The 25,902-nt window shown below is 66.8% G+C and overlaps 12 protein-coding genes across 12 annotated transcripts in view; 6 read left to right on the plus strand and 6 right to left on the minus strand.

Moving 5' to 3' along the window:
* Positions 1-841: 841 nt before the first annotated feature.
* MICPUCDRAFT_54306 (uncharacterized protein) lies at positions 842-1,598 on the minus strand (the record flags this gene model as incomplete). Its single annotated transcript, XM_003064482.1, has 1 exon — positions 842-1,598. One exon carries the CDS (start codon positions 1,596-1,598, stop codon positions 1,092-1,094), a length of 507 nt encoding a protein of 168 aa, XP_003064528.1. The 3' UTR covers positions 842-1,091.
* Positions 1,599-1,796: 198 nt separating this feature from the next.
* Positions 1,797-2,606, plus strand: MICPUCDRAFT_54307 (uncharacterized protein; the record flags this gene model as incomplete). The annotated part of the gene is made up of 1 exon (XM_003064324.1): positions 1,797-2,606. One exon carries the CDS (start codon positions 1,797-1,799, stop codon positions 2,604-2,606), a length of 810 nt encoding a protein of 269 aa, XP_003064370.1.
* Positions 2,607-2,919: 313 nt separating this feature from the next.
* On the plus strand, positions 2,920-3,680 carry MICPUCDRAFT_43454 (uncharacterized protein; the record flags this gene model as incomplete). The annotated part of the gene is made up of 2 exons (XM_003064325.1): positions 2,920-3,038; positions 3,191-3,680. The coding sequence occupies 2 exons, from the start codon at positions 2,920-2,922 to the stop codon at positions 3,678-3,680; spliced, it is 609 nt and encodes a 202-aa protein (XP_003064371.1).
* Positions 3,681-4,061: 381 nt separating this feature from the next.
* MICPUCDRAFT_45062 (uncharacterized protein) lies at positions 4,062-6,101 on the minus strand (the record flags this gene model as incomplete). The annotated part of the gene is made up of 3 exons (XM_003064483.1): positions 4,062-5,031; positions 5,212-5,889; positions 5,962-6,101. 3 exons carry the CDS (start codon positions 6,099-6,101, stop codon positions 4,062-4,064), a joined length of 1,788 nt encoding a protein of 595 aa, XP_003064529.1.
* Positions 6,102-6,620: 519 nt separating this feature from the next.
* On the minus strand, positions 6,621-7,568 carry MICPUCDRAFT_54310 (uncharacterized protein; the record flags this gene model as incomplete). The annotated part of the gene is made up of 3 exons (XM_003064484.1): positions 6,621-6,757; positions 6,904-7,122; positions 7,232-7,568. 3 exons carry the CDS (start codon positions 7,566-7,568, stop codon positions 6,621-6,623), a joined length of 693 nt encoding a protein of 230 aa, XP_003064530.1.
* Positions 7,569-7,738: 170 nt separating this feature from the next.
* MICPUCDRAFT_54311 (uncharacterized protein) lies at positions 7,739-9,258 on the minus strand (the record flags this gene model as incomplete). Its single annotated transcript, XM_003064485.1, has 2 exons — positions 7,739-7,888; positions 8,059-9,258. The coding sequence occupies 2 exons, from the start codon at positions 9,256-9,258 to the stop codon at positions 7,739-7,741; spliced, it is 1,350 nt and encodes a 449-aa protein (XP_003064531.1).
* An 18-nt stretch (positions 9,259-9,276) lies between these two features.
* Positions 9,277-11,113, plus strand: MICPUCDRAFT_66545 (uncharacterized protein; the record flags this gene model as incomplete). The annotated part of the gene is given in 3 exon segments (XM_003064326.1): positions 9,277-9,291; positions 9,302-9,305; positions 10,301-11,113. The coding sequence occupies 1 exon segment, from the start codon at positions 10,610-10,612 to the stop codon at positions 11,111-11,113; it is 504 nt and encodes a 167-aa protein (XP_003064372.1). The 5' UTR covers positions 9,277-9,291; positions 9,302-9,305; positions 10,301-10,609.
* Positions 11,114-13,111: 1,998 nt separating this feature from the next.
* MICPUCDRAFT_49211 (uncharacterized protein) lies at positions 13,112-15,036 on the minus strand (the record flags this gene model as incomplete). Its single annotated transcript, XM_003064486.1, has 2 exons — positions 13,112-13,504; positions 13,690-15,036. 2 exons carry the CDS (start codon positions 15,034-15,036, stop codon positions 13,175-13,177), a joined length of 1,677 nt encoding a protein of 558 aa, XP_003064532.1. The 3' UTR covers positions 13,112-13,174.
* Positions 15,037-15,212: 176 nt separating this feature from the next.
* On the plus strand, positions 15,213-15,866 carry MICPUCDRAFT_54315 (uncharacterized protein; the record flags this gene model as incomplete). The annotated part of the gene is made up of 1 exon (XM_003064327.1): positions 15,213-15,866. One exon carries the CDS (start codon positions 15,213-15,215, stop codon positions 15,864-15,866), a length of 654 nt encoding a protein of 217 aa, XP_003064373.1.
* A 939-nt stretch (positions 15,867-16,805) lies between these two features.
* On the plus strand, positions 16,806-22,407 carry MICPUCDRAFT_49212 (uncharacterized protein). Its single transcript, XM_003064328.1, has 2 exons — positions 16,806-16,940; positions 17,250-22,407. Exon 2 carries the CDS (start codon positions 17,274-17,276, stop codon positions 22,320-22,322), a length of 5,049 nt encoding a protein of 1,682 aa, XP_003064374.1. The 5' UTR covers positions 16,806-16,940; positions 17,250-17,273; the 3' UTR covers positions 22,323-22,407.
* A 53-nt stretch (positions 22,408-22,460) lies between these two features.
* MICPUCDRAFT_54317 (uncharacterized protein) lies at positions 22,461-23,769 on the minus strand (the record flags this gene model as incomplete). Its single annotated transcript, XM_003064487.1, has 2 exons — positions 22,461-23,396; positions 23,563-23,769. The coding sequence occupies 2 exons, from the start codon at positions 23,767-23,769 to the stop codon at positions 22,461-22,463; spliced, it is 1,143 nt and encodes a 380-aa protein (XP_003064533.1).
* A 336-nt stretch (positions 23,770-24,105) lies between these two features.
* The window catches only part of MICPUCDRAFT_66551 (uncharacterized protein), a gene marked incomplete at both ends in the record, with an annotated part of 2,683 nt that continues 886 nt past the window's right edge, over positions 24,106-25,902 (plus strand). The window contains 3 exons of the mRNA XM_003064329.1: positions 24,106-25,085; positions 25,297-25,493; positions 25,664-25,902. Coding sequence (XP_003064375.1) covers positions 24,106-25,085; positions 25,297-25,493; positions 25,664-25,902 — 1,416 coding nt within the window. The remainder of the gene's footprint in view (positions 25,086-25,296; positions 25,494-25,663) is intronic.

The following is a 25,902-nucleotide window of genomic DNA, read 5'->3' on the forward strand; positions in this document are numbered from 1 at the left end:
CTCCCGGGGACGACTTACGCGATCGATGGCGCGAACCGCGCGAATCGCGACGAATCGCGACGCGGCGCGCGTCGACGAGCCCGACTACGGCGCGCTCGAGGCGGGCCATCGCCTCGCTCCGCGGCGGCGCGACGCCGGCGGGTTCAAGCGTGGCGCCGGGAGGGGAATCGGCGCGGTGCCGTGCGTTGGCCTCCTGATCGCGGTCGCGCTCCTCGGCGCGCTCGCGGGCGGCATCGTCGCGGTGATCGAGCGCGCCGAGGAGGTGTACACGTTTCAGGTGCGTTCGTTCTATACACTGGTTCCCATACGACCGCGTCGGCGTGGTGAACGCCGATCCTTAAGGAGTTTTGCCGTCGTCTCTCTCCGCCCACACCTCGCTTTCAATCCCGACACACCTCGACGCCTTTCAACGCCAACTGACGCCTTTCAACTCCACCCCGCCGTCGCTTCGTATGGAACGGCCCTCAGCTCGACACGACGTGCATCCCGACGCGCGTCAAGTACCTCATGTACCAGCGCGGCGCGTACGACGGCACGAAGGACGTCGTCAAGCGCGCGTCGCTCTCGCCGCACGGCAAGCCGGTCGTCGCGATGACGGAGCGCGCGGACGAGCCGGGGGTGTGGGAGGCGCGGACGCGGATCAAGGCGTCCGAGTGGGGGGATCGCAAGTACACGTTCGCGGTGTCGTACGGGCGCGAAAGCGACGCGGACCCCGCGGCGTGGAAGACGCACGGCGAGGGCGGGTACGACGGCGGGGAGAGCGTGGCGAGCACGTACGACGCGGCGCTGAACGACGCCGCGCTGCGGTGCGCGGATTCGGACGCGGGGGACGGGGTGTGGGTGAGGGACGCGTACGACGACGACGCGATGAAGTCTGCGGGGACGATACGGAGGTACGTGTTCGGGAGCTGCGCGAGCGCGTGCGCGGACGTGGAGGCGTGGAGCGGGTTGGAGGCGTTCGAGGAGGCGAACTGTCCGAGCAACCCCGCGTGCAGCGCGTACACGGGGTGAGGGGGATCGGCGGAGGAGGGGGGGTGGTGATCGTAGCGTTTTAGATTTGGTATCGCAGCGGGGCTGAAAGCCGCGTCTCTTCACGCGTCGGGCGCGTCCTTCTTACGTAGACGGTCGCACCCAGGGCACCCGGCGGGTCTGACGCTTCTCGTGCGGCTCGCCACCGTCGCACTCCACTCGTGCTTGCACCTCTTATGTAGACACTTCCACAGCGCCTTGTAGTCCGACGACTTCGTAAGCTCCTCGGGCTTTTTCTCCGTATCGCAAAACTCCTCGAGGAGTCTCTTCCCGCGCTCACCGTTGGCGTCGCACCACGTGAGGAAGTTGTTGGTCTTGCTGTGCGGCATTCTATTCGCGCACTTCGGGCATCCCCTGGGTTTGACGCTCTTCGTGCGGTCGCTCACCTGCGCCCGCCACTTGTGCCGGCACTTCTCCTCCGCGCACTTCCACAGCGCCTTGTCGTGTGACGCCTTCGTGAGCTTGCTCGGGTCCTTCTCCCTGCACTCGAGAAGGAGCCTCGCCCCGCGCTGCCCGTTCTCATTGCACCACTCGACGAACGACTTTCCTGAGCTTTTCGGGCGCCCCATGATCGCCGCCGTCGAGAGCGCGCGCGCGCGGGGAAGAGTGCGACCCTCGCCGCGGAGAAAAAGCCACGACGGAAAGCCACGACGAAGAAACCAAAACTTTCACCGCGGCCGACCTCCCCCTCCGCTCTCACACCGCGCCGCGCCCCCGCGCCGTCGCATCGTTCTCTCGCCCCCATCCCCCCCTTCATCCGCTCCCCGATGCTGCTCGCCGCGTCGCTCGCGTCGCGCGCGGCGCCGATACGCCCCCGCGCGCGTCTTCCGCGCGCGCGCGTCGTCCGAGCGGCTTCCCTCGGACGGAACGACGCTTCCCCCGGCGCGCCGCGCCCCCCCTCCTCCTCCTCCTCCGCCGCCGCCCGCCGCGTCGCGGCGTCGCGCCGCGCCGCGTGGAAGGGCTTCTTCTCGCTGTCCATCGACGAGGACGACGACGACGGCGGCGGCGGCGGCGGCGCCTCGACGACGACGACGACCAAGGAAAAAGAGGCGACGACCGCCGACGCGGAGGCGGAGGAGGAAGAGGACGACCTCGAAGAAGCTCCCCAGTCGTCGTCGTCGTCGCTCGCGTCGCCGCCTCCCTCCCCGGACGACTCCATGTCCGACGACGAAGCAATCGCGGTCCTCGAGGACGTCATGCGCGCGCGCATGTCCCCCGCGGCCGCGCGCGTCATCGCGCGCGGCTTCGAAGACATCGGCGTGGACACACCCGCGAAGCTCAGAAAGCTGATTCTGTCGCGTTCCTTCGGGATCATCGCGCTCGAGTGTATCGCGCTGCTCGTGAACGGCGTCGCGGCGTTCGGCGCGCTGCAGTGCTTTCTCCTCGCGGACGCGGGCGCGTTCTTTCCCGCGTCGAACGTAGTGGCGACGATCGCGGCGGAGGCGTCGTTCGCGCTCGTTTTCTCGGTGTTCGCGGTGGAGAGCTTCGCTCGGTTTTTGGTCCTGGGGTCCTTCGTCGCGTCCGCGGCGTTCTTCGGGTGCGTTCTTCGGGCGCTCACGATAACGCACCACGTGTGACCGTTTATTTGATTTATGGTTTAACGCCGCTTTCAAATCGTTTGATCGTGTTAATAAACGACCGCACCGCACGCATCTCTGTTGTCATCACCGCGGACGCACGCGCAGGACGACCAACTTAAACTCGTTCGTGGACGCCATGCGGCACCTGTCGCGATCCAAAAAGGGCGACGCGTTCGCGCACGGCCGCTTCGGATCCGTCTCCGACGCCGCGAGCGCGTTCGAAGTCGTCGGCGAGCTCATGAAGATCCGCGACCTCATCGCGGAGGAGAGGATGACGCTCGGCGACGCGGAGCTAGGAGGAGATCTCCCCATGGCGAAGAAGCTCGCGGGGCTGTTCGAGCTCACGCGCGCGAGCGAGGCGGGGTTCGACCCGGAAAAGTACGGCCTCGACGACGACGCGGCGCTGCGAATCGCCGCGGAGTTTGGACGGTGAGACTACGCCGGACTGCTTCCCATACGACCATTTTCCCGTCGGTCGTTTCGCGCTTCACCCGCGCCTCCCTTTCAACGCACGTTACCTTTGACCGGTACGACGCGCGACTGACCGACGGCGCCTCCCTTTCGACGAGCCCGCCCGCCAGGTTCGACGCCGACGGCGACGGCGTGATAAACCGCGACGAGCTCGAGCGCCTCCTGGACGAGTTCGGGACGGCGCGACACGCGAGCGCGACGCGGATCATCGAGGAGGACAGCGCGGAGACGTTCGAGGCGGAGATGTTCAAGCCGCTGATCGATTACCCTTCGGTCTACGCCACCCCGGAAGGGGTGAAGACGGCGATGGAGATGATCGACGGCGACGGCGGCGGCGAGATATCGCTCGAGGAGTTCGTGCAGTGGTACGCGAGAGAGTGCCCGCTGCCGCCGCGGGGCGGGAAGAAGAAGAAGAAGAAGAAGAGTACAAATAACGTCGTGACGATCGACATCGACGACGTCGACGACGACGCCGCCGTGGACGAAGACGGGGACCGGAGGCTGCTGGAGGCGGCGGCAGCGGCGGACGCCGAGCTCTCCGCCGCCGGCGCGGTGCGTTCTCCTCACACTGGTTCCCATACGACCGCGTTGGCGTGGTGAACGCCGATCCTTAAGGACTTTTCCCGGCGCATCTCTCCGCCCACACCTCGCTTTCAATCCCCGCCCTCGATGCCTTTCAACTCCAACTGACGCCTTTCAACTTCGGCGTCCGATGAAAAATCATCGAAGTCCTTCTTCTCGGAGAAGGAGGAGGAGGGAGAGGTCGAGGAGGCGTCCGAGGCGGCGGTCGAGGCGGCGACGCTCGCGGATCAGCTCGCGCACGGCGTGGACTGAGACGAGAAGACGACCACGGGCCGGCGAATCGCACGACGTGCGGACCGAGGCGGGCATTTCGCGTTTCGCGTTTAACGTTTACGTTTGTCGTTTCCATTCCACGCTGGACCGCTCGCGCGCGACCAAACCCCCCGTCCGTCACAGCTTTCACAGCTCTAGCCTCCCGTCCACACCCCCCAGCAGTGGCTCCAAGTCCAACTCCAGCACCGAGCACGGGTTCACGATGTCAAACTTGCTAAGCACGTCCGGGTGCACGATCCCGAAGATCCCGACCTCCTTCCCACCGACCACCACCTTCGCCTGTCTCCCCGGAAAGTACGTCGCCTCATCGCTCTCCTTCACGCTGTACCCGGGTTGATCGACGCTTCTCGACGCGCCCGCGATCAACAGCACGCGGTCGAGCACGCCGTGAACCACCTCGAAACCAGCCTTCGCGTTCGAGTACAGCACGAGCAGCCGTCTGGAGTTTCGCGCGCCGACGTCTTCGGAGTCGTCGAGGAGCACCACGTCGCCCACTTCGAACAGCTTCGCCGGCAGCGGCGCGTCCTTGTTCGCCCCCATGGCTTTCAACACCCCGGGCAGCAGCGACGAGCGCACGACCTGGACGTCCGTGCTGGACGGGTTCGCGACGATCGCGCCCGACTTCCCGTCGTCCTCGCGCATCACGTTCGCGTAGTTGTCGTCGTGCGAGCACAGAATCCACGTCAACGCCTCGCTGAATCCCATCGCCGCGACTTCGTTTCGAATCAAGTCGCTGAAGTGGTTCAGCGGCTGCTGCGCGCCGACCGTCGCCATCTTCGGAATCGTCCGCTTGATGTTGTTGTACCCGTACGCGATCGCGACGTCCTCCGCGATGTCGCACGGATGCAACACGTCCGACCGCGTCGGCGGCACCTCCACGCGAAGCGTCTCGCCGTCGTCGCTTACCTTGGTCGCCAACTGCATCCGGCACAGCAGCGCCGCCATCGTCTTCGCGTCGATATCCACGCCGATGCGCTGATTAACGTACTTCGGGTCAACCTCCACGAACCGCGTCATGAAGTCCGGGTACGTCTTCTCCGATCCGAGCGCGTCGACGACGTCCACGGGCTCCACGGCGAACGGCGTGGAGGAGTGTCTTTCGCGCCATACAAAGCGATGTCGGGATGGAGTTCAAAGGCGTCAGATGGAGTTGAAAGGCGTCGTGGGCGGGGATTGAAAGCGAGGGGTGGGCGGAGAGAGATGACGGCAAAAGTCCTTAAGGATCGGCGTTCACCACGCCAACGCGGTCGTATGGGGACCAGTGTATAGAACGCACTCGCTGAACATCGCGACGACAGTGTTGAGGACAATCTTCGCCTTGTTCAGATCCGTCGCCGTGCACTCGATGAAGACGTCGCGCGTGTCCAGCGTGATGGCGCTCTTCGCGCCGTTGATGATCGGCGGGAGCGACAGCACGGTCCGGTCCGCGTCGTAGATCACCGGGAACACGACGGAGCCGTCGAGAATGTGAAGGAAGTGTTTCAGCTTGTTGTCCGACTCGTAGTGCTCCATCAGCTCGTCCGCGCGGAACTCTCGCGTCTGCTTCAGCGGCGTGAACGCGATGTCTTCCGGCGGGAGCGCCTCGTACGTGAACGGCCCGCGGATCGTCGCGAGGTCGTGCGTCCCGATCGCGACGAGCGTGCGCCTCCGGCAGATGTTTTGATGCAGTTTGTCCTGGAGGTCGATGAACGAGTCGTAGCGCGCCTTGTCGAACTTCACGCCTCGCAGCACCGCGCAGACGACGAACGGCCTCACGAGCATCGTCTCCGGTCGCTGGATCATCTTCTGCCTCGGCGCGCCGTTCGGCGGCTCCACGAGGCGGAACACCGGGCTCGGGGTCACGCCGCGGAAGACGTTGAGCGCGCGCGCGATGCCCTCGAGGCAGAGGAGGTCGTACCGGTTGGCGGGGATGTCGATCTTGTAGATGACCTCGTCGTCCTCCGGCGCGCCGCCACTCCCGCCGCCGGTTCGATCCCCGCCGCTGTCGCCGCCTATTCCGCCGCCGCCCTCCCCCGCGCCAAAGAACTTGGACGCCATCTGCTTCTCGGACGTCACCTCGTCGAGCTCGATCCCGAACTCGAAGCACAGCTCGTCGAACTCCGCCTCGGTGTACGTCTTGCCGAGCGCGGCGAAGAGCTGATCGCGCTTCAGGTTGACGGTCGGCATCGCGCCGGGTCAGTCGCGCGTCCCGGACGTCTTCTTCCTCTCTTCCTCTCCGGTTGAGCCGCGAGCGAGCGCGCGCGCCTGGGCGCCGCCGATCGGTGTGCGGACGGCGCGGTGTGATGCGATGACGGCGGCGAGCCGATCGCGAAAAGGGCAGGGTTTTATCGATCGATCTTTTTTTCGACCGGTCGGCGGCTCGCGCGCGCGAGCAGCGAGCGCCTAAACTTTTTATGCGTCCACACTATCGTTCGCTATCTATCTACGGTCGCCGCCGCCGCCGCCGACGCCGCCGCCGCCGCGGACCTCTATCGTCTTCTTCTTCTCCTCCTCCTCCTCCTCCGTCGCCGTCGCGGCGCTCGCGGTGTACCGCCGCATCCTCACCCTGGTGGTAGGATCCTTAGGGCCGTTCCATACGAGCGAACGTCGGGGTGGAGTTCAAAGGCGTCAGAAGCGGAATTGAAAGGCGTCGATGGCGGGGATTGAAAGCGAGGGGTGGGTGAAGAGATGCGCCGGGGAAAGTCCTTAAGAAACGGCGTTCACCACGCGAACGCGGTCGTATGGGGACCAGTGTATAGAACGCGCCTTCGCCTCTCTCGCGAGCGTCCAACCGAACTCGGGCGGAATGTGCGGGTTCTTGTGCGGCGTCAGCACGATCAGCTCTGCGACGTGGACGCGCGCGGACGAACGATCGGTCAGTGCATCGATGACGTATCGAATCTCGAATCAAAACTCCTTAAGGATCGGCGTTCACGACGCGAACGCGGTCGTGTGGGGACCAGTGTGATAACAACGGGGACGCGCTCACCGTCCGTCGCCGCCGCGAGCGCGGCGCACAGCAGCCGCAAGTACGACGGCGGACACAGATGCATCGCGAAGCTGCACACGACGACGCGCCACCGCCTCCCCTCCAGGACGCCCCCGCACGCGATGTCTTCGAAACTCCACGGGTAGAACGGAACGGCGGCGCCGACGCGGCGCGCGAAAGCCTCGGACGTGTACGGGTCGCACGCGTCGACGCGGTGGACTGGTCAAGTGTTCATCATCGGTCAGTTGAAAGGGGACGCGATCAAGTGTTGAAACCGGGCGATGGGTGAAATACAGTACGTTCTTTCGCAAAATGTAGCAGAACGCACCCGAGACGCCGGCGTCGCGGAGCGCGAGGGTGACCTCGCCGCTGCCGCAGGAGAGGTCCAGGATCCTGTCGGACGAAACGGAAACGCTCGCGGTTTCGGCGTTACTTTCCCCATCATCCGCAGCGAGAGCGTCGTCGTCGCCGCCGCCGCGCGGCGCCCACAGCGTCGGCCACGCCTCCACCGCCGCGCGGAGCATCTCGCGCACGCCGGGCTCGTGCGGATTAGCGTACGACGCGCCCGCGTCGCGATAGTGCCCGGCCGCGCCGTCGACGTGCGACGCGTACGCGTTGCGAACGCCGGCGGGGCCGCTCGGCGCGGGAGGACGCCGCGACGACATGAACACGACGACGACGACGAGCGGACGACCACCCCCGCGCGCGGGGAGAAGTGACGAGGGGCGGGCGAGTGCGACGGGATCGATCTTCCTCTCCTCTCTCGGAGGTGCCTACTACCAGACTTTCGTAACTAACCCTACCAGGTCTAAGGTAAACGCTAGATATCAAATCGCTACTCGTCCCCGATTGCGATCCCGTGCTTCGTCGCCCATCGAACCAAGTAGTCCGCGAGCTCGAACCGTCCCTCGTTCACCGCGTGGTCGATCGCGTTCAAGCCGTCGACGTTCTTCGCGTTGAGCTCGCACCCGGCTCTCGCGAGCGCCTTGACCGCGGGTGGAGTTGAAAGGCGTCAGAAGCGGAGTTGAAAGGCGTCAGAGGCGGAGTTGAAAGGCGTCGAGGGCGGGTATTGAAAGCGAGGTGTGGACGGAGAGATGCGCCGGGAAAAGTCCTTAAGGATCGGCGTTCTCCACGCGAACGGGGTCGTATGGGGACCAGTGTGAAGATAGAACTCGCCTTGACCGCCCTCGTCCGGCCGAGAAGGCACGCGAGCGAGAGTAACGCGTCGCCGCGCTCGTCGCGCGCGGCGAGGAGGAGGCCGCGGCGAGGCCCGCGGAGGAGCGACGCGAAGGCGGCGTCGTCGCCGTCGCGGAGAGCGGCGGCCGCGGCGAACACGACGGACGCGTTCTCGTCGGCGGTGGCGGCGGCGTTTTGGTTTTCGATTCNCGCCGCCGCCGCCACCGCCTCCGCCGCGCGTCGCGCGTCGCGGCGTCGCTTCCACTCCGGGACCGGCGCGTCGTCGTCCTCTTCCGCGGCGGCCGATCGCGATCGCGCGTCCTCCTCCAGCGCGCGCGCGCGGCGTTCTTTCCGTCGTTTCCACTCCGGCGTGCCTCTGTACGTCCTCGCGACCTCCGCCTCCGCCGCCGCGCGCGCTTCCTCGCCGACGAGATGACGATACGAACCGTCGTCTCGGCAGGGACGCGAACGGTCGCCGCCGCCGCCGCCGCCGCCGCCTACGCCCTCGACCGACCACTCGAGCGCGAGCGACGCGAGCCGCGCGTCGACGCGTTCGCGCCGCCGCCGCAAGTCGTCGAGCGCGGCGTCCACTCCGTCGTCGTCGTCGTCGTCGTCGTCGTCGTCGTCGTCGTCGTCGTCGTCGTCGTCGTCGTCGTCGTCGTCGTCGTCGCGCCGCCGTCCCCGCGTCTCCGCGCCGCCGTCGCCCTCCGCTCTCGCCGCCGCGCCCCCCACCACGCCGCCGTACTCGCCGCCGCCCGTGGCCTCCTCGAATTTCCTCCGCTGCGCGCGGAGCTCGTCCACCGCGGCGCGCATCTCGTCGCGCTCCCTCGCCATCTCGCGCGCGACGTCCTCGGACGCGGCGGCGACGTCGCGGAGCTCTCTCCGTTGCCTCGCGCGCGCTTCGAACCGCGCGACGGCCGCCTCCATCCCGTCGAGATCCTCGTCGCTGCTGTCGACGTCGTACGCGTCGTCGTTCTCGGGGAGGTGGAGCGGCTCCGCGCTGCCTCCCATCGCGGCGAACGAGATCTTGCTGAGGTCGAGGCGGCCCATCCGAGGCCCGTCCTCGCCGCCGTCGTCGCCGCCGCCGCCGCCGCCGCCGCCGCCGCCGCCGAGGGAGAGGCTGAACTTCTTCGACGGCACGCCCACTGTCGGCCCGCGCGCGGGGAACGCGGACGTCATGACGCGACGCCGTCGCGCGCGCCGAGGAGTGCGGCGAGAACGAACGGGAGAAGGTGCCGACATCGCATCGACGGCGATGACTTTCAACGGCGAAAAAGTCATCATCTCGACGACCGCCACTGCGCGCGGCGCGGCGCGGCCGGGGCGGGGCGGGGATGGCGACCGCGAGCGAAGCGGACAAGCTCGCCGCGGCCACGGCGCGGTGCGTCGACGCGACGCGCGCGTGGCGGGACGCGTTCGGCGACGACGGCGTCGCCGCCGCGGTCGGGGCGTCGCGGCCGACGACGAGGGACGACGACGCGCGAGACGACGACGACGACGACGCGAGGCTTCGCGCCGCGACGTCGCGCGTGGCGCGCGACGCCGCGCCGTTCGCGCTCGCCATCGAGCGCCACTTCGCGGCGCGCGCGACAGAAGAGGAAGACGACGAAGAACACCGCGGCGACCGCGGCGGGATAGTCGTCGTCGAGGCGTGCGCGCCGTCGTCGTCACGCGGGCACGCCCTCGGCCTCGTCCTCGCGTCGGCGCTTCCGAGATGGCTCGTCCGCGAGGTCGTCCTCGTGGACGCGCGTTGGCCGTCGTCGGACGCGAAGAAGGAGATGAAGACGAACGATACGATGAAGAAGAAGAAGAAGAAGAAGAACTTCGCCGACGAGGTGCCGACGTCGCACGTGGACGCGTTCGCGGCGTCGCACCCGCGCGCGGCGCCCGTCTCGCGATGGCGCGGGAACCTCCGAAACGCGTCGCATCTCCGATCGCTCCGCGACGCGCTCGCGAACGCCCTCTCAACGAAAGCCGACGACGACGCCGCGCGCGGCGTCGCGTTCGTCTGCGCGCGCGCGGACGGGCTCGACGCGCTGCGCCTCGCGCAGCTCTTCCACGCGACGGTTGACGTTTCAGATTCCGCGCGCGCGATGCTCGCGATGGCGGTGGGGGAGCCGCCGGACCTCGTCGCGGGCGCGCGCGGGAAAGTCGCGTACCGCGCGGGGGAGAGTCATCTCTTCTCCGCGCGCGAGCTGTCGCTGTCGCGTTTGAACTTGAACGACGACGACGACGGCGGCGGCGGTCAGAGAAAGGAGGAGGACGCGGCGCGCGGCGCGAGGAGGGCGTTCGCGGCGCACGTGCGGCGCGGGCTGACGACGCGCGACGGCGTCGAAGAGACGTTCGTCGTCCGACGACCAGGCGCGTTCTATACACTGGTCCCCATACGACCGCGTCGGCGTGGTGAACGCCGATCCTTAAGGACTTTTCCCGTCGTCATTTCTGTGCCCACACCTCGCTTTCAATACCCGCCCTCGGCGCCTTTCAACTTCAACTGACGCCTTTCAACTCCACCCCGACGTTCGCTCGTATGGAATTGCCCTCAGACGACGACGACGACGACGACGCGACGACGCTCGTCGCGGCGGCGAGCGACGGCGCGCGCCGCGCGCCGCGTTTCGATCGGACGACGTCGCCGTTCGGTCCGGTCGTCCTCTCCGTGACCGACCAGATGGCGCTCGTGTGCGGTATCGCGCACGCGCGTCTCGTCCGCGCGGGGACGGCGCGCGACGACGACGACGGCGACGACGACGACGACGAGAAAAACGCGTCCTCGATACTTCTCGTGAGAAGCACCCCGGCGCGTTGGATCACGGGCGGGTACGCGGCGCACCACTACGTCCCCGAACCCCCGCAGCCGCACGGGCTGTGCTACGAGGCGTCGATGGCGATCGGCGGCGGTTTAGGCGGCGAGGGGGTCCCGAACGCGTCGAGACGGCGGCGCGCGCGCGTCGGTTACATCGCCGTCAGGCGCGTTCTAGTATCGCACTGGTCCCCATACGACCGCGTTCGCGTGGTGAACGCCGATCCTTAAGGACTTTGCCCGGCGTGTCTCTCCGTCGCTCTCGTCCAATAAAACATCCACGTCATCAAATAACTAACCAATCACATCACTTCCCGCCACATCACCCACCAATCAAACGACCCTCAGTCCGTACGGCGCGGACGACGCGGCGACGCGCGCGGAGCCGCTCTTCTCCGTCGCCGGCACTGGTATCGGCAGACCCACCGTCGCCGCGCAGATCGACCGCCTCTGCGTCCCGCCGTCCTTTCGCGGCGCTGAGTACGGCGTGAAAGAGGCGCTGCTCCGCGCGTGCGACGGGTTCACCGCGCAGGGGCTGCCGGTGCGGGTGAAGGTGAGAGACTGGTTCCCATACGACCGCGTCGGCGCGGTGAACGCCGTTCCTTAAGGACAGGACTTCTTTCCCTCGGGTTCCTTTCACGCAGGGTCCCTTTCGATCCCGCCCGACCGGCGAGACGTTCTTCGACTGACCGACGCGTCTCCGATCGATCCTTCCCGTCCGCGCTTTCACCCTTTCAACCCTTTCAAGACGGCGAGCGAGTCCGCCAAGGCGAGTTTCGATCGATGCGCGCTGCTGTCGTACGAAGGGTTCAAGGACCCGTCGAGGGCGGGCGTGAGCAAGGCGCGCGGGGTGCGGCGGGTGGCGATCGTGCGAGAAGAAGACGCGGCGGTCGACGTTGACGTTTCGTCTTCTCCACCAAACGTTGTCGCGGAAGATGGAACGTCGACGACGACCGTCGCGGCGGCGGACGCCGACGCGAGAGATTACTCGCGCGCGGGCTGGCGCGCGCGGCGGAAAACGGGAGAAGACGAAACGTCGACCGTCGCGCCGCCGCCGCCGCCCCAGGTCGGAAGCGTCGCGTGGGTCGCGCGCGAGACGCGCGCGATCCTCAACCGCGTCGCGCCGGACACGGTCGAGAAGTCGATCGTGCGGTTGAAAGCGACGCTCGACGAAGCGCGGCGCGGTGAGAGCGACGAATCGTTTCGCGACGCGTGCGACGCCGCCGGCGCGCTCGTCGCCGCGAGAGCGACGCGCGAGCCGCGATACGCGCGCGCTCACGCGTCGATGATGACCGCGTCGCCGCCACTGCCGGGCGAGCTTCGAGACGCGGCGGTCCGCGCGGCGATGCGGACGTTCGAGGCGCCGAGGAGGTGAGACTGCTTCCCATACGACCCCGTTCGCGTGGCGCGCGCCGTTCCTTAAGGACTTTTCCCGTCGTCACTCTTCACCCGCGCTTCCCTTTCAACGTACGTTTGACCGGTAAGACGTTCGACTGACCGATCGCTTCACCCACGCAGGACCTCCGCGGACGCCGCGGCTTTCGTCCTCGAGCTTCTCGCGTTTGGCGCGGCGTCGCCGGCGGCGGTCGCGGACGCGGTCTGCGCGCTGTTGGCGCACGTGGAAGACGAAACGTCGTCGACCGCCGCGCTCGCGGAAGATGAAACGACGTCGTCCGTCGCGCCGCCGCCGGCGTCGGCCGCGGGCGCGTTTCGCGCGGCGTGCGCGGCGATCGACCGCGTGGAACTCTTCCGCGACGCGCTCGCGGCGGCGGCGGCTTCGAGACGGGGGCTCGTCGTCGCGCGCGTCTTATCGTCCGTCGCGGCGTCGGCGTCGGGACGGGGCCTCGGCGCGCGCGCGCGGTTTCTCGCGGAGCGCGCGTCGGCGCGCGTCGAGACGGGCGGCGGCGGCGGTTGCGGCGCGACGATTGACGTTTCGTCTTCTCTCGCGGCGGTTGACGTTTCGTCTTCTCGCTCGTCCGACGCGAACTTCGCCGCGCGGAGCGGGGACGTCCGCGCCGCCGCCGCGAAGGCGCTTCGTCTCGACCTCGTTCGCGAGGGCACTCCCGAGGCGGTCGCGCGCGGGACGCGGCGCGGGTGGGTGTTTTGGTACGTCGGGTCCCCGGTCGTCGTCGGGACGCGACGGTTCGTATTCGACCCGCGACGGTTCGCGTCCGACGGCGAGCGCTTCGCCGAGCTCGCGGACGACGAGCAGAGGAGTACGTAGCTAGTCACCTTCGAAGGTACGGAAGTACTTAAACGCTAGTCTAGGCTAAAGTAACGCGTTAGAGACACCTAAAAGTTGCAGCCGCGGAGGGAGAACATCATCACGGTGTTGTCCACGACTTCGGCGTACACGTATCGCGCGGCGCTCTTTTTCCCGCGGCGTCGTTCCTCGCCCTCGTCGCCGTCGCCGTCGCCACGCGGCGTCTTCTTGTCCGACTTCTTGTCCGACAAGTCTGCGAACGCCGTCTCCGTCAGCGCCGCGTCCGCCGCCGCGTCGCTCGCGTCCGGGGCGACGCCGTCGTTCCAACGCCCGCGCCCGATCCCGTGCCCGACGACGACGCCGTCGTCGCTGTGATACACGAAAAACGCCACCGCGTCGGGGTCGCGTTTGGAGAAGTCCTTGGGTTTGAAGTCCGTCGTTCAAAGCGACGCCGGGGTGGAGTTGAAAGGCGTCAGAAGCGGAGTTGAAAGGCGTCGAGGGGTGGGCGGAGCGAAACGAACGCCGGGAGAGAAAGTCCTAATTAAGGAATGAAGTTCACGACGCGAACGCGGTCGCATGGGAACCGGCGCGACGTAGGACGCGCCTTATTCGGAAAGTACACCGCGTACAGCGGGAGCGTCCCGGTCCCCGTCCTCGCGGCGGTCCCGGGCGTCGCGAGCGCGTTCGCAGCGCCGCCGCCGGCCGCCGCCGCCGCTTTCGACGCCTTCGACGCGCGCGCCGCCGCGGCGACCACCGCCGCGGACGTCGCCGGCAGCCACGAGTGATTCGCCGAACCCGCCGCGGGCCACCATCGAGAGTTGGCCGCCGCCGCCGCCGCCGCCGCCTCGCTCGAAGGTTCGGCGGGTTCTTCCGAGGGGTTCGATGGGGTGCCGACGTCGACGTCGACGTCGACGCCTTCCTCGGGTGCCGAGGGTGCCGAGAGAGGGTGCCGAGCGCGCCGCCGCCGGCCGCGAACATCCCACGCGCCCTCGCCCATCATCCACGCGTGATCGACGTCGCGCTCTCGCCCGCTCCACTCGTCGCGCTCGTCGTCTGTCGCTGTCGTTTTTGAATTCAAACCGCCTTCGCCGCCGCGGTCTCTCGCCGCGTCCGACGCGGTGTCGCGGTTCCACGTCCACGGCGAGTTGAACCGCCGCACGATGTACCCCATCCTCGCGAGGTGCGCGAAGACGAGATACCGCGACGGCGTCAGCGGATTCGGAATCGAGAAGCGGGATCCTCCTCCTCCTCCTCCCATCGCGAGCGACCGCACCGCGTGCACGGACAGCGGCGTCGACGTCGCCCCCGGCGCGAGCAACGCCAAGCGCTCCGTCTCGACGAGAAACAGCGCCTCCTCCGCGTGCAGGAACGTCCGCGAGCCCGCGGCGTATCCAAACTTGACGAAGTGTTTCCCTCTCATTCTCACCAACTCCGCGACGCGCTCGCGCGGGCGCCACATCGCGACGGAGACGCCCCCCGGCGCGGCGCCGAGCTTGCACGCGTACGCCGCGCACAGCGTGCGGAGCTTGGCCGCGAGTCGCGGGTGCCGCGACAGCGAGCCGTTCTCCTCGGCGGGCGCGCGCGCGTTCGCGTTCGCGTCGGCGTCGGCGTCGGCGGGAGCGTCGGCGTCGGCGTCGACGGTCGCCGCGTCCGCGCCGTCGACGCCGGGCGTCTGCTCCGCGCGCGTCGCCTTCGGGCCGCCGCGTCGGAACACGTCCTTCGCGTCGAAGTCCCTCCCTCGCTTCTTCGTCGTCGCGCGTTGGGACGACGACGCCGACGCGGGCGGCGGCGGCGGCGCGGCGGCGGCGAGATCGGCGCTCGCGCCTCCGTCCTCGGTCGCCGTCGCCGCGGTCGCCGTCGCCCCCGCGTCGCCGCGGCTCGACATCGACGGCGCGCGCGCGCGCGCGTCGCCGTCCGCGGCGACGTCGCCGTCCGCTCCGTCGCCGCGCATTCGCGCCGTCCTCCTCGACGCCGTCGCCGCCGCACGGCGAGCGGCGCGCGCGATGAAATCGAGGTCTCATCAGCATCGGGTCCGTCGCGATCGACCGACCCGATCGACCGACCGACCCGATCGGATCTATCGGACGGCCCACGAGCGCTCTAACGGTCCAGTCGCGCCACTCGGTCATGCGCGGCGGAGGCAGCCTGACGCAGCGCGGCGGCGCGTCCGGGGTCGCGGCGGACGCGGGCGCCGCGGACGCGCACTTCGCGCCGGACGACGCGATCGTCGACTTCTCTTTCGCGAACGGCGATCGCGACCGCGCGATGAGCGGCGACCGCGCCGCGTCGCAGCAGCCCGCCGCGTCACCGGGCGGGGCGCATCTTCAACTTCTGCACGTCGGCGGCGCGACGACCGGCGCGACGACGACGACGACGACGAGCGACCGCGGCGGCGGCGCGCCCGGGCACTCGAGGAAAAACAGCGCGCACTCCGCGACCGGCAGCGCCACCGGATGGGGGTACGTCGGCCGCGGAAGCACCGCGGGCGACTCGCACACGAGCGGCGGAGGATGCAGCGGCGATAGCAGCGGCGACGACGCGACGTCCTCGCGCAGCCTCTCCGCGGTGCCGCATCGCCTCAAGCCCGAGGGAGGCGGCGGCGGCGCGCTGAAGCGCGTCAACTCGCGCGATCACATCCACGACGCGATGCACACGATCCCGGGGCTGCACAAGCGAGGCTTGGAGCTGCCGATGAGCCGCAGGCGCGCGTTTCGAAAGGTGCGTTCTATACAACACTGGTCCCCATACGGCCGCGTCGGCGTGGTGAACGCCGTTCCTTAAGGACTTTGCCCGTCGTCTCTCTCCGCCCAGGGTCCCTCGCTCACAATCCCGACACACCTCGACGCCTTTCAACTCCGCTTCTGACGCCTTTCAACTCCACCCCGACATCGCTTCGTATGGACCCTCGACCCTGAAAGTGTCGCGGGGTGGCGCGTTGCCGCGGGCCGTTCGGCCGGTGCCTCGGCGTGATCATCGCGATCGCGTTCGTGTGGATCGTCAGCGAGAGTTTCTTCGGCGCGCCGTCTCCCGCGCGCGTGGGGCGCGACAGCGGGCGGTGGATCAACAAGCGGACGTATCTGCATCGCCATCATCGCGGCGGCGGCGCGGCGGCGGAGACGCGCGCGCGAGCGGAGACGCCGTCGGCGGCGGCGGCGGGACGCGCGGGCGGCGTCGGCGTCGGCGTCGGCGACGCGACGTGGGAGCAGCGCGTGCACGGCGTCGACGGCGGCGGCGCGTCGACGTCGACGTCGACGTCGACTTCGGCGTCTCTGGGCGATGGCGGCGGCGGGGGGGGACGGATCGAGCGGCGGATCGGCGGGGAGGCGGAGGAGGAGGAGGCGACGGCGACGGCGGCGGCGGCGACGGCGGATTTCGACGGCGGCGGCGGCGGCGGCGGCGGCGGCGCGTCGACCGACGACGGGACGGAGACGACGTCTTCCGCGACGACGACGACGACGACGACGACCTCTGCGGAGCGCGCGCTGAGACGGCGCGCGGCGAGGACGGTTTAGACGGCGAGGAGCGATAGGCGAGACGCGTGTTGTAGAGAACGACGCTCGCCGCGATCGAACGACGCGACTCTTTCGAAGAAAAAACACCTCGAAACGACGCTTGACGACGCCGACAGCGCGGCTGGATGCGTCACGCTGCTTAGCGAGCACGACGCGAGAGGTTTCCGTTGTTCGCTCGAGAGCGAGAGGAAGAGACGCCACAGACGGCGACGCGAGCGAGCGAGCGTCACGCGCACGCCGGACTACCCCTCCGCGCGCGCGTCGGACCCGCGCGCGCGCGTCGACGAGGCGGTCGCGTCTCGAGGGCGCGCGCGCTCGGGGCGCGACCGGGGGGCGACCGAAGGTGCGCGAAAAATGCATCCATCCCGCGGCTCGTCATTTTTTTCTTTTTCTCGCCGCGGCCGCGCGACGCCTCCGGCCGGAACGCCGCGCTCGCGCGCGACTCGACGTCGTTCGAGGCGCGGGTTCGCGACGACGACGTCATTCGCGCCGCCGACGTCTCGACGCCGCCGCGAAGACGCCGTCGCGCGGCGTCCTCGCGCGTCGCCGCGGCGTCGATCCTCGCGCGTCTCGCGCGCCGTTCGACGACGACTTTTCAGACGATCTCCTCGCTCATCACGTCTCCACCCTCCCTCCTCCCTCCCCACCCCAGCGCGCGAAGCCCCGCCCCGCCGCGATGTCGTTCAAGCAGCAGGCGTCGTTCAAGAACCCGATGTTCGCCGGGCCGGACTCAGAGGACGACGACGACGCGGAGCGGTACGACTACGACGAGCGCGGCGGAAGAGGCGGGCAGAGCAGCGGCGACGATCGATTCGACGACGACGCGCCCCCGCCGCGGTTCGGGCTCGCGCCTCCCGCGGGCGGCTTCGTCGAGATGAACGCGCCCGCGCCGTCCGCGCCCGCGTTCCCGTCGAAGGGCGGCGGCGGAATGGGCGGCGGAATGGGCGGCGGCGCGGACGTCGCGGAGATGGAGGGCGGCGGCGAGGACCCCGCGGTGGCGCACGGCGTCGTCTCCGCGCTGTACGCAAAGTACAAGAAGAATTACGCGCGGCGGACGGATTACGTCTCTCTGTTTTCGTTCGTCGTCTTCGTCGGGTTTTACCTCGCCATCTTGTTCATGCAGCGACAGGCGGAGGAGGCGTACTCGCTCACGTCCACGCTGAAGAGTGAGATGATCCCGGAGAAGCTGGAGCTGCAGAGCGGTAACGAAGTGCGCCAGTGGATCAGCGCGTTCGTGAAGAAGTCGTGGACGGATCCCAGATGCGGCGACGGCAGATGCGAGATGCCGTTCGAGTACCCGGAGTACGGCCGGTTCGGGTGCAAGGCGGACTGCGACTTGCTCACGGTGAAGGCCAAGGTGACGCCGATACAGGTGGACGTGTACTACAACTTTTCGCACCCGAAGGGTTCGGTGTCGCCGATCGATCTCATGAACGACGCGTCGTGGAACCTGTGTCCGATGGAGGTGGACGACGTCCTCGGGGGGACGAATAAGATCTACCACGGCGCGGACTGCTACTACGAGAAGGACCAAAAGTTCGACACGCAGGTTGGGCACCAGAGCAGGGTGATCGAGGACGTCCCGGATGGGGAGTGGACCATCGTCGTCAAGAAGGACATCTTCAAAAAAGTCGGCGGCGCCGTGCGCGTCCGCGCCAACGTCGTCAAAGAGGCGGACAACAAGCGCCTCCTGCTCGCGTCGCACTACGCGCAACTGCGGCGTAAGACGGAGCTCGCGGCGTACGACGCGACGCTCACGACGTTGGGGAAGTCGAACCAGACGCTGGCGCTCGAGTACCTCGAGAAGTTGTACCTGGCGGAAAACACGACCATCTACGCGCGAAACGACGCCGGCCTCGCTGGGAACAAGACGGCGAACGAGGCGGCGTGGGCGCTGAATAAGACGCTGGTGAACGGCGCGTACGAGGCCGCGGGGTACTGCGTCGCGAACTCGGTGCGGCTGAGGACGGCGATGGCGACGGGCGGGACGTACGCGAATTGGTACGACCACTCAAAGTTCACGACGCAGTGCACAACCCCGAACGGCGCCTCCGGCTGCGTGTGGAACGAACGCGGGCACATAAAAGTCTTAGTCGGCGGCGCGTACGTCAACAAGAACCCCGCGTGCACGTGCAACGCGGGACCGCCGATCTCGTGCCAGTGTTACAGCGGTTTAACCCCCACCGGCGGCGCGGCGGCGGTGTCCTCCGCCGACGCCAAGGACATCGCGTGCGTGGAGACGTTTCGGTGGATCGATCAGCTGTGGGTCACGACGCTCGCGCAGCTGTGGACGGACACGAACAACGTCGTGACGACGACGAAGGCTACCGCGGACGCGGAGTTCGCGTCCGTCCTCCTCGCGCTGCAGACGCAGTCGCCGGTGACGCACTACGAGATCAATAAGATGGTGGGCACCAACGCGCAAGACTTGAAGACGGCGTCGCTCAACGTGCTCAAAGACGCGGACGTCCTCAAGGAACACAACGCCGACGCGACGCACGCGGCGGTGATCGCCGCGCGCTCGTCCTCGACGCCGTATTGGGAACAGCTCCGGGATATCATAACCCCTCGTCGTAACTCGTTACAGAACGTCCAGAAGTCGACGCCGATTTACCCGTCCCCGGTGACGTCGGCGTTTACGTTCACCGCCAACGCCGCGGCGGTGGGATACGTCCGGGCCAATTACCCCGGGTACGGCCTCACCGACGTCTTGACTCTGTCGCTGAAGGAGTGGAACCCCTCGGTGTTGCTGCGACAGGATTACGCGTTCACGCAGTGCGAGCTCCCGTCGCGTCTGCCGGAGGTTGTCGGCGCGTGTAAGACGCCCGCGAGCGTGACGACGCCGACGGTGGCGAATCCCGCGAACACCGCGCAGATGCAGCCGTTTCTGCAGCAGACGCGGTTCCAAAAGCTCTGCGACGCGGTGTGCGACTGCGCGGTCGCGACGAACGGCGCCGGGTGCGCGGCCGGGTCGCACTGCGTCTGCCCGGTGTGCTCGGTCACGAATCAGTTCGCCAACGTCATCTATCCGACGGGGTACACGGGTCGGAGGAAGCTCCTCGAACACGAGTACGTGGACGCGGGCGACGTCGGCGACGTCGCCGCCGCGCCGAAGTACGACTTCACGGCGCCGTACCGCCGGCGACTGCAGGCGGCGACACTGGACAGCATTCAGACCGCCATCTCCACGCTGACCACGAAGCAGACGTCCCTCGACACGGCCATCACGACGATTCAGACGACGCAAACCAACGCCAACGTGCAAGCCAACGCGCACCACGCGGACACCGCGCTCGACACGCTCATCACGCGAGGGTTCACGGACGTGAACAACGCGAACGCGGCGCTGCAGACGACGATGAACACGATCCTGTCGAAGCAGCAGCTCGCGTTGGATAAGGTTACGGAGTCGCTCGCGATTCAGCAGAGGACGGAGACGCTGGCGGCAAAGGGCGTCGCGCAGATTGAAAAGCTAGCGCTCGCGGTGGAGAAGCAGACGGCGTCCATCAGCGCCGCGTGGGCCGCGGGCGCGTTCACGAGCATCGACCAATACGTCCAGATTCAAGAGAACGCGGTGGTGACGAGAGAGGTGACGGCGAAGACGAACTCGCTGTCCAACTCGCCGTGCACGACGCAGGAGCAGTTTAACAACTTCGAGCTGGACAACCACGAAAACGTGTACGCCAAGGACGCGTTCCGCGAGCGGTACATCGGCTTGAATAACCGCGTCATCGCGGGGATGTTGATTTACACGAAGCGCAAGAACTTGGTCAAGTGCGACAGCAACCGGTTCGAGAAGATCGACGACGCGTGCTCGGAGGGCCGCGACGTTTCCTCCTACGGCGTCGACCCCGTCTTCAAGCTCGGCACGCCCATGTACAAGCCGACGTACGATAACAAGCCCACGGTGACCAAGGTGTACAACTGCTCGGAGCTGAACAACCCGAGCGAGGGGATCTCGCCGACGTATAACCCCCCCGGGAGCACGGACGGGAACAAGTACCCGTACTGCAAGGAGCTGTTCAACCCTCGCGACATCCCGTACGGATTCCGCGTCAAGAGCATTCCGGGATACGCGGATGGGTTTCCGTACATTTTCGACATCAACCTGAGCGCCAAGGAGGCGGAGACGTGGGTCGATTACATGGAGTACGGGCTCATGATCGACGACGTGAAAACCGACGTGGTCTCCGCGCAGGTGGTGGTGTACAACGCCGAGCTCGGGTATTTCGGCAACGTCGTCGTGTACTTTGAGTTCACCGACGGCGGCAAGATCGAGGTGACGTACGGCATCGACACGATCAAGGTGGAGCTCTACGAGACGATCCAGGACTGGATACGGCTGGCGATGGAGTGCCTCCTCGCGATCGGCGCCGCGCACTCCGTGTACGCGGAGATCATGGACTTCATGGACTCGAAGAAGACGCGCGGGTCGTATCTCGCGTACTTTCAGAGCGCGTGGAACTACGTGGACATCGTGTCCATCTTCGTCCACGTTTTGACGATTTTCATGTGGTTTTCGTACGCGTGGGCGATGGCGACGGCGTTCGCTCCGTCGATCCACTACAAAATCTACAAAAACCTCGCCGCGAGCGCGCACATCACCAACCTGAAGGTGCCGAACGAGATGGACGAGATGGCGTCCATGTTCTTGGAGATGAAGAGCCTCGTGACGTACTTCCAGATGTACATGACGCTGTCGGGAATCAACATAATCTTGATGCTCGGTAGGATCTTGAAGCTGATGGACTTCCAGCCGAGGCTCGGCGTCATCACGCGCACGCTCGCGCTCGCGACCGCGGACTTGGCGCACTTCTTCGTCATCTTCGCGTTGGTCTTCGTCGGGTACGCGTTCATCGGGCACGTCATCTTCGGCTACGCGTCGGAGCACTTCTCGGACATGACGTCGTCCATCAACTCGCTCTTCATGAACCTCCTCGGCGACATCACGTACTTCATGGAGGATTTGAAGAACCTCACCGGCATGATCTTCTGGGTCGGGATGATTTACTTCTACACGTACAACATCTTCGTGTTCATGATATTGTTCAACTTTCTCCTCGCCATCATCTGCGACGCGTTCGGCGAGGTGAAGGCGAACGCCAGCGAGGCGGTGTCGGTCACCGCGGAGATTGGACCGATGCTCCGCGACAAGTGGCGGTCCGTGTGGCGGCCGCTGTTTTACCGCGACCACATCCCGGAGGAGCGCGTGCGGCGGCAGCTGCGGATATGGAAGGGCGAGGACCCGGACGAGCCGGAGTACGAGGAGGACCGCCGGCCGAAGGAGCGCGTCTTCACCTACGCCAACGGCGAGAAGGAGCTGGACGCCGCCGGGTTGAAGCGCGTGCTGCGGCGATGCGTCATCGAGACGTATCAAAACTCGGACAAGACGTTCAACACGTATCTGCTGCGTCCGAACGGCGTGGGGAGCTCGAAAGCGCTCGCGACCGCGGCGGAGATCGATCAGGCGGCGGCGATGCTGATGCGACAGGTTGGGCACAGGCCCAAGAGGGGCCCGGACGGCGAGGGCGGCGTCGGGCACGAGAACGAGGTGCAGACGTTGCAGCGGAGCTTGGAGCGTCTGATCAAGTCGCAGCAGAAGCTCGTGGAGGGGCAGGTGAAGGTGATCGACGGGCAGTCGAAGATGGCGTCGCGGCAGGAGCGGCTGAGCGACTTGGAGCACAAGATTTTGGGCGTTCTGGAGAAGCCGCCAGGCTCGAAGTAGGGCCGGGCCGCCCGGGGCTGCGTTCGTCGTCGTCGCTGAACTTAACCTTATTTTTATTTCTATCGCGCAAATATTAGTTCAACCATTCGTCTCTCGGAACCGCCGCGGCCAGTCCGCCGCGCGCTCGTCCTCGTCGCGTCACACCCCCCGGTGCCCGTCCGCGACCATCTTCGCGTCCAGATCCTTCCGCGCGGCTTCCTCTTTATTTCTTTTACTCCCGCCGTCCTGCCCGCCGCGCGCTTGGAACTGCGCGACGACCGCCTTCTGTCGAAACTCCGCGAGGTGATGCATCAGCCTCGGAAACTGCACTTGGTAATCGGGCGGGTCGGAGTACTCGCCCGCCAGTCCCTGGAACTTGTAAATTTCCGCCTTTATCTCCGCGGCGGTCATGCGCATCATGATGGCGTTTTGGTTGAACTGCCCGACGTTGGCGAGCGTCCCCGCGAGCGTCTGCAAGAGCGACAGCGCGATGGCGGCGTAGGACATGTACATCGCGACGCTCTTGTCCTCCAGCGTCGTCTGCACGCCGACGACGACCGGGACGACGGCGCCGCATATCGCCGCCAGCGTCATCAAGAAGATGTGCTGCGTCATGCTCTTCTCCGCCTGTGATGAGGGTAATTTTCCATACGAACCGAACCGAACGACGGGGCGGAGTCGAAAGGCGTCAGAAGCGGAGTTTAAAGGCGTCGCGGCGCGCGCGTCGGGATGGATCGAGACCGAAATCGAGGGGCGCGCGGAGAGAGACGAACGAACGCCGCGCGGGCGAAGAGAGTCCTCGAGAGACGGCGCGCGTCGCGCGAGCGCGGTCGGTATCGCGGGGACAGGCGCGATCGGACGGATGGATCGACGACGAGACGAAGACGACGACGGAAGACGAAGACGCGCCTTGTACTGCAACCCCATGGCGACGCGGACGAGCGCGTAGAGCTGCTGCGCCTGCAGCTGCGTGATGTGCGAGCAAATCTGGAGCTCGTCCACGATGTCGTACATCGTGCCCTCGTACGACCGCTCGCCGAATCCGAACGCGCGCGCGAGCCTTTTGTACCATTTATTCGAAACGGGCGCGGTGAACTTGGGGTCGTTCCAACCACGTTCAAAGCGACGTCGGGGCGGAGTCGAAAGGCGTCAGACGGAGTCGAAAGCGGGGATTGACACCGTGGTGAGAGCGGAGAGATGCGACGGAAGAGAAAGTCCTTAAGGACTGAAGTTCACGACGCGGACGGGGTCGTATGGGGACCAGTGTATAGCTGGATGACTGACGCGCCTCGTACGCGTCGTCCCACGACACGCCGAAGCAGCACACGGACGCCTTCGCGGGGAGGTCGTGGCGGTTCGGCTCGCGCTTGATCTCGATCCTGTGCGCGCCGCCCTGCTCGTATCCTCTCTGCTTGTAGTTCGGCGCCGCGTTCTTCGGCTTCGTCGGCGTCGGCGACACCGCGGACATCGCGGCGAGCGAATCGATTGATTTTAACGAGAATTCGATCACGACGGAACCGAGCGCTCGCGGCGTTCGTCGCCGCCCGTCGGCGGCGCGGCGTTCGTTCGTCGCGCGCGCGCGCGCGAAAGGAACGATACGCGTCCGCGAGCGATGCTCGTGGGCGCCGCGCGCGCGGGTCTCCGACCTCGGGGTGAGATCGTTTCCGATTTGGTCGTCACGGAATGTGGCGCGGGCAGTCTGATGAGTCACTGATCCGAACCGGTTTTGCATTTCTTTCAGACTAAAAAACCTGTAAAAGACCGCGCCCGGACACGCGATAAACGTCAAGAGGGCCGCGATCAAATGACCGGCGTCGCGGTCGACGTTTCAAACCGAGCGCAGGGTGAAAAAAGATCAGCAGAAAGAGATCGGAATCCGTCGACGCGCGCTGATTGGCTCGAATCGCGCTCGATGCTGACGGTCGATTTCACGGTCTCGCCGGCGTCGCGCGCGCGCGCGTCGGTCACACCCGGCCCGCGCCGCGCGCTGCCACACTCCCCGCCCCGCGCACCCTCGAAGACGATGCGCGCGTGCGCCGCGACGCCGGCGGCGTCCGCCGCGGCGTCGCCGCGGCGTCGCGCGTCGTCGTCGTCTTCGTCGTCGTCGTCGTCGCCCTCGTCGCTCCGATCGCATCGAAAAACCTCCGTCGTGGGCCGACGATCGACGACGACGCGCGCGATCGATCGCGCGCGCCTCCGCGCGACGTCCACGGACGACACGACGGCGTCGTCGTCGTCGTCGTCGTCGTCGTCGAGCGGCGACGAGAAGAGCGACAACAGCGGCGGCGAGTGCCCGCTCGGCTTCGGCAAGAACGGCCGCATCACCAACGCGGTGAACGGCGTCAAGAACGCGGCGTACCTCGCCTTCATGAGCTCCTCGACGCCGCTGACGATGGAGGAGGCGCGCGCGTCCGCGGCGGCGGCGGACCCGAACGACATCACCATCTTAGAGAACAAGGTGTTCCTGAACTCGCTGAAGGAGGCGATCAGCGACCCGGTCGGGATGCCAGCCGCGATGCTCGACTGGCACAAGTACTACGACCGCGACACCGTCGGCATCGTGAACCCGCTCGGTCCTGGGTGCGTCTCCACGATCGACCCGCGGACGGTGGAGTACGTGTGCAAGACGAACGCGGCGAATTACCGCGACCGGCTCCTGCCGGACGTGTTTCGCGTCGTGTTGAAAGACCTGGGGGTGACGGGGAGTCAGGGCGAGTACAACCGGCAGCACCGCAAGGTGTGCCAGAAGCCGTTCATCAACGCCAACTTTCTCAAGACGTTCAGGCGCGTTCTATCTTGTCACACTGGTCCCCGTACGACCGCGTCGGCGTGGTGAACGCCGATCCGTAAGGAGATTCTCTCCCGGCGCATCTCTCCACCCATCACCCCTCGGTTTCAATCCCGACAACACACCTCGACGCCTTTCAACTCCACCCCTGACGCCTTTCAACTCAACCCCGACGTTCGTCGCTTCGTGCGGACCCTCGACCCTCAGCTCGGTGGTGGAGAGCGGCGTGGGGCACCTGTGCGACTCGTGGGACATGGCCGCGGCGATGCCCGGGAACGAGAAGGGGTTCACGCAGGACGTGGACCTGCACTCGCAGCACTTGCTCCTGGACATCATATCGCCCATCTCGTTCGATTACTCGTTCGACCTGCTCGGGAAGTCGCGCAACGTCATCACCGGCGTAGGTGCGTCCTATCTCACACTGGTTCCCATACGACCGCGTTCGCGTGGTGAACGCCGTTCCTTAAGGACTTTTGCCGTCGTCTCTCTCCGCCCAGGGTCCCTCGCTTTCAATCCCCGTCCTCGACGCCTTTCAACGCCGCTTCTGACGCCTTTCAACTCCACCCCGGCGTAGGCACGTTCAAACCGAACAAGATGCTCGAGGCGTACCACAGGAGCGCGGAGATCATGGGCGAGGTGATCCTCGTCCCGCTCCCGCTGCTGAAGCTCGGCGAGCGGTTCGGGATCGGACGACTGCGGGAGCTCATCGAGGCGTACGACTCGCTCGAGGTCATGGGCGAGGAGATAATCAAGCGCCGCCGCGACGCGCACAAATCCGCCGAGGCGGAGGGCAAAGTCTTCGAACAAAACTGT

Source organism: Micromonas pusilla, assembly GCF_000151265.4.
Source record: "Micromonas pusilla CCMP1545 genomic scaffold MICPUCscaffold_17, whole genome shotgun sequence".
Taxonomy (NCBI): Eukaryota; Viridiplantae; Chlorophyta; class Mamiellophyceae; order Mamiellales; family Mamiellaceae; genus Micromonas; species Micromonas pusilla.

What these genes read in the sequence shown, in the direction of transcription:
- MICPUCDRAFT_49212 (XM_003064328.1), top strand. Translation starts at nt 17,274, where the DNA reads ATGTCGTTCAAGCAGCAGGCGTCGTTCAAGAACCCGATGTTCGCCGGG.